Source organism: Pteropus vampyrus, unplaced genomic scaffold, assembly GCF_000151845.1.
Source record: "Pteropus vampyrus isolate Shadow unplaced genomic scaffold, Pvam_2.0 Scaffold9, whole genome shotgun sequence".
Classification (NCBI taxonomy): domain Eukaryota; kingdom Metazoa; phylum Chordata; class Mammalia; order Chiroptera; family Pteropodidae; genus Pteropus; species Pteropus vampyrus.
Window position 1 is genome coordinate 9271693 of NW_011888790.1, and position 6341 is coordinate 9278033.

A 6341-nucleotide genomic window follows, 5' to 3' on the forward strand; every position below is an offset into this window, starting at 1 on the left:
AATCGTGGAATAAGCATTAAACAGCCTTCTGCAGTTTATGAAATGGAGTCAGAGCTGATTTTCTCTAGCTCTCAAGAGGCAGACTTGAGTGACATGTGTATAGTTTATTTAATCCAAGTTTAAGATGTAAAGTTTTTCTTCACCCCCAATTCCTCACGCTACATCTCATTGATTCTACCTCCTATCAACATTTTAATTTTATTTTTCTAATTAGCTTCACACCCATAGCCACAGCCTCTTGCCTAATTCAGGTTGTTATAACCTCCTTCCTAGATTTATATCATTCAATCCACTCATTGAAATATCATTTCAATGACTCCTTAATACATTTTATATAACTCTTTAACAGAGGCTGCTCTTAATAAGCTCTCATTCTTGACAACACCCACCTTGAACTCTGTACTCCAGACAGACTTTCCCTACCCTCTCCTATCTTCTTATCTCAGCCTAGCCAACACCTTCTCTAGATCAAGGTTAGATGGCACTTCCTTCAGGAAGCCTCTTTAAAAACACTAAACTAAATTATTACTCTTCCTATCTGACTGTTCTTCCTATTAGAATGTGACTCCACAAAAGGAAGGAATGGGTCTAACTTATTCACTGCTCTCCCTCCACTGCTCAGTCTATGAATGTATACTGGTTACATGAATGATCACTGTGGATAGTGCTGCATTTTAATCATCAAATAACATGTGAAAATAATGAAGAAAACATAGGCAGTAAACTCTCTGATATTACTAACAAGAATTTCTTTTCAGATATATCTCCTTGGGCAAGGAAAACAAAAAAATAAATAAACAAATGGGACTACATCAAACTGAAAAGTTTTTGTACAGCAAAGGAAACCATCAACAAAACAAAAAGATGACTATCTGGGAGAAGATATTCCCTAATGATACATCTGATAAGGGGCTAATATCCAAAATATATAAAGAACTCATACAACTCAACAACAAAAAAAACAGTCCAATTAAAAAATGGGCAGAAGACCTTAACAGATACTTCTCCAAAAAGGAAATGCAGATAGCTAATAGACATATGAAAAGATGCTCAAGGTCACTAATCATCAGAGAAATGCAAATTAAAACCACAATGAGATATCACCTCATACCTGTCAGAATGGCTATCATCAATAAATCAAAAAACAAGTGTTGGTGAGGATGTGGAGAAAAGGGAACCCTCATACATTGTTGGTGGGATTGCAAATTGGTACAGCTGCTATAGAAAACAATCTGGAGATTTCTCAAAAAATTAAAAATGGATATACTCTTTGTGCAGCAATTGCAGAGTATTTATCCAAAGAAAACCAAAATAATAATTCGTAAAGATCTATGCACCCCAATATTCATGGCAGCACAATTTACAATAGCCAAGATATGGAAGCGACCTAAATGCCCATCAACAGACGATTGGATAAAGAAATTATTATTCACATATAAATAGAATATTACTCAGCCATTAAAAAAATGAAATCCTACCATTTGCAATGACATGGATGGACCTAAAGGTTATTATGCTGAGTGAAATAAGTCAGACAGAGAAAGATAAATACCATATGATTTCACTTATATGTGGAATAATCAAAAACAGACTCACAAATATAGTGGATTATTTGGTGACGGACAGAGGGAAAGGGGGTTGGGGGTCTGCGAGAATGGGATGAAGGGTTAAAGAAGTACAAATTAGTAGTTGATAGTTGGTCATGGGGAGTGCGGCAGAGGGAATGCAGTCAGCATTAATATGATGGCTAGGTGGAGGGCCAGGGGAGGGAGGGAACAATTGGGAGGATCGTTTTATGAACAGTATAGATATCTAATCAATGTACGGAATACTTGAAATTAATTTAAATAAATAAATGTTTTTAAAAATGTAAGAGCACTATACATATTGCAACATAACTTATGATAGACCCATTCAAGAAAATCCTTGTGATACACCGCAAGCCAGGACTTGCATGAGGTGAAAAAAATCACAAGAAGGATAAGCTATCAGATATATGTCAGCTCTAGAAGCCAAGTACCCCTCTGTGCTCACTCAGAAGATAAGCGCTTTTTAAGTGGAACATTACTCCTGGTGCTACTGAGTAGCCATTTACCCAATGGTACAGCCCTGTAGAGCCTTTAAAAGCACCAAGAGACAAGCTCTCCTAGGTTTATAGTGCAGATTTTGGTGGAGGCAGAAGGTAGTGTTTATTTATTACGGGAAATAAATGTTATACTTAGATTCAGACAACTGGGATGTGAGTCTGAGAAGCAGAACCTACAGAGAAACACCAACCATTAGCCATTCACACAAACGCCCCTGCTCAGGAAGGACAGAAAATCAGCTGAAGATCAGAAACCCTGCTTCTCCAGCACCACAAGATCCCACAAAATCCAGCATATGGAACTAAGATATTTGCATGCACACACTTAACTTACAATATAAAAATCACCAAGTTGGTATTGTTTTCCTTTTCTTCGTCCACGCTGATGACTATATATATTTTTTTGAATAAAAGGAAGCACATTTGTTCTAGAAATTAAACGACAAAAATACGAAATTATTCAGCTTCTCTCAGAAGTAATCTTGACAGTTGCAACACTGTTTTATGGCCTACCTATTTTTCCCAAATTGCCGATACTCGTAAATTGTAAGGGACTGATCATGAGTAAAAAAGAACCCAATCAGCTCTCTGCAAGCATCACGTCCATTTCTAGTAAAAGAGAATAATATCAAAGATGTTAAAATAGGATAAATCTCAAATCAAATAATAAGCTACAATTGTGCATTCAAAGAGGGATGGCATTAACCCTCCGAATGTGTGGCAAATGAGCAAGGGTTATGGGAAGCCTTATGGTTACGAGAAAACACAGCACGGCTTGCTGAATGGAGAAAAAAAGCTTTATCTTACACTGATATGAATATAGATATATCACAATGTAGATTACTAATTTGATATAGACTTTAAAGATGAAGTAAAAGACCTTTAAAAAATGTTGAGCTTGCAAGAAGCCACAGAATATATTATCATATATATACAATTATCCTTTGTCATAGAAAATTTAAAATCATTGAACAAATATGATCATTAAAACACACACACACATTTTACCACTAGCGGACACAAAGAACATCAAGTAGCATTATGTATTATTGAAAGTTTCTAAGACTAAGAGTTTTAAGAATCATCTACCTTGTCACCTTATTGCATCTATCAATAATCTACTGTTAATTTAAGCCACAAAAATGAAATTACATACAGAAGCTCACATAAAGGTTAAATTTTAAATGGTTTAGAATCTTCTAGGAGTAATATATAACTTTTTAAAATTCAATTCTATTTTTCTTTTTGAAAGATATTTTAAAATAACTTCTAATTAAAATGTTTTTCTTAGCAGTCCATACATCCTATAACTTTTGTAACAGATTAATTAATATGTATTACTTAAAAATGTTCTAAATTCACATTTTCACTTGTTTGTAACAAACTTAACTAATCTCATTGTTGTTGTTTCTATTTGAAAATAGACTAAATTTTATAATCATAAGATTTAAAAGTTTAAAAAAATCACAATTACCTTGATATGATCCTGCTGTCAAATTGTACTTTATGAGAAAGCATATTTTCAGTTAATGTAGACTGGGTTCTTATCCTGTTAATGACAAAAAATACATTTGTCATTAACTATGTTTAAAATTACCTATATTGAATATAAAAGATAAAAGTACAAAAAAAGTTATGTTACTATTTTGAAATGCACAAACTGGATTAAGATGAGGTATAAACCTCTTTGCATTTTAAGACTGCTAATTGTAGCAGACACTTAAGAAATAACCCTAGAATAGAGTATGTGAATACACGAATGACTTTTATGTTAGATTGTATAGTATTAAAGTGCTATAAAAGTCAATAGTGAACAGAGATAGCGTATTTGTGACTGGCACTGCTGTAGTGCTAACCCGACAGGCATTACTCTCCCCATTCTCCTTGCCTCCCTCCTGCTACAGAATTTGCTTTCATGGGCTCGGAGGGATCCAGTTCTACCAGTAAACTTCCAAGAAAGACTTTGTTTTGTCCTGATAACACAGTGGCTTGGGAAGACTTACTGTCTGTGATAGTGGCAGGGATATGAAACTAGGAGCCACTGTAGCCAATAAGTAACCATGTCAGAAAGGGAAATTTCACATAAGAGGATATTTTGATGTAACAAAATCTCAAGGAAGCCAGCCCAGAGCTGTGCCATCTCTGAGCCACTGAACTAAAACCAACAACTGCCTACCTCCAGGAAGCTGGTTGTATAAGAAAAATAAATCCTGACTTGTTTAAGCCACTATCAGTCAGGTTTTCAGTTATGGGTAGCGGAAAACATTCCTTACCAAAATAACAAAAGAGTGGAAAAGAGTGTTAGATGAGATTCTGGTCTTGGAATTGGACTAGCTGTGAGACCTCAAATCAGTTATTTAATCTTTATGACCTTCAGACAGCACTGAATCATCTCACAAACATTGCCAGTCCTAAAATTCTGTTTAACGTTATGAAGCAAAACCCAAATGCACACACCTTGGCACTCTACTACTAATAATCTCCTTTATGCTAAGAAATCTGAAGGCGCAGTGACATATCTTTACTTTCCGTCCTAAATAGTCTTAAGATGTTCCCATAAAACTGCAGATATAGCAACACTGTAATAATGTAAATAGTAAGTGTATGGGGCATTGGAATCTTGAAAGGTTATATAACTCTATAAAATCTAGGTCTCTGTGAAAGGTAAGCAAGATATAGCCAACAAGAGCCTGTAGGCCAAATGAGTTTGGGAACATAGAGTGGAGCCATGAAACCTTGGTCATCTCAATTCAATTTAATAAATTAGATTTATGTGTTTACTGAATGCCCACTATGTACCTGAAGCAATTCTAAATGCTGAGAAAATAAATAACAGCAATAATAATGGCTATCATTTATTGAGAACTTCCTAGAAAATAGTTACTATTAAAGTCATTTTAATGTGTATTGCTTCACTTAATGCTTGCAATACTTCCACTATTATTTCCATTTTACAAAAAAAATTTTTTTTGCAGAGTCATACAGTTTGTACATGGCAGAACCAGAAAAAAACCTTGCTTATAATCACTACATTAAATTTCTTCTCAAAGGTGAACAGAACTTAGTTTAATAGTGTGATAGTTGAAGTAATAACTTTGAGGAGTCTAGAGTCTCCTTGGAAAATTAAAAGAAGTAAACAGTCTTTTATATTATAAATGGAAAATTCCATGTTGAAGTTTTAAGTATCCAATAAGTAGCACCAATAATCTACCCAAGCCCTTTACCAATACAGAAATAAGAATCAAATAGATAAAGACCAAAATATGAATTTATTATTGATGAAGCTGTTGGAAACCATGGGTTAGGAAGGCAGCAACGAGAAGCTAAGTCCCTAGACCCTAGAATTCAACAGATTAACCTACTCTTTTCCATTGGGGAGAGACTTGTAACAATGCATAGTTAGGAAGGCAGCAACGAGAAGCTAAGTCCCTTGACCCTAGAATTCAACAGATTAACCTACTCTTTTCCACTGGGGAGAGACTTGTAACAATGCATAGTACAGAATGTGTCCTTCTGCAGGTAGCTGAATCCCAAGGAAAAGACAAGAGTAAGGCTCATTATACATGCAAATTTCTACTTTCAACTCTATGAAGCAGAATTTTTTCCTCCTCTTCTGGGAATAATAAGGGCAGTAAAATCCATAAATTCAATAATTTGAATCAATATCCCCATAGGATTTTTTATAGAACTAGACTAGTTAAATATAAAATTTCTGTTGAAGACAAAAGGGCCTAATAGGCCAAGACAATATTGAAGATAAACAAGCTATAGGTATTTATTCTGATATAAATCAATACTATTTAAGACAGGATAATATTGGAACATGGATGCATTACAGGTAGATGAAATTAAAGAAACAGCCTAGAACATACCATGCATTTTACAACAACTTGATATATGACATATGTGGTAGGCAGAGATTTCTTTAAAGATGATACAAAGGCTAATGATAAATGGAAAGATTGGCAAACCGGTCTACATCAAAATTAGGAACTCTGGTTCGTCAAGAGACATGATCAAGAGAATAAAACGTTACGGCAAAGTATGAAAGCATATGTCCGACAAATATAAGTAAAAAATGACATATAACTAGACTATATAAATAAGGTCCACTGTCAATATGAAAAAGATAACCCGATAGATATGAAGGGAAATTTCATATAAGAGGATATCTAGATGACCAATACATATTTACAAAAGTGCTAAACTTCATTTTTCTCCAGTGAAATGCAAATTAAAATTAGCAATACACGCT

At 34.4% G+C, this 6341-nt stretch overlaps 1 protein-coding gene across 11 annotated transcripts in view; it reads right to left on the reverse strand.

The window, feature by feature from the left end:
* CAPS2 (calcyphosine 2) overlaps positions 1–6341 on the reverse strand; it is a 40444-nt gene that overhangs the window by 17341 nt on the left and 16762 nt on the right. For all 11 annotated transcript variants that reach the window (XM_023520943.1, XM_023520936.1, XM_023520941.1 and 8 more), the window contains 3 exons: positions 3561–3635; positions 2600–2695; positions 2421–2514 (listed from right to left, as the gene is read on the reverse strand). In XM_023520943.1, coding sequence (XP_023376711.1) covers positions 2421–2514; positions 2600–2695; positions 3561–3635 — 265 coding nt within the window. The remainder of the gene's footprint in view (positions 1–2420; positions 2515–2599; positions 2696–3560; positions 3636–6341) is intronic.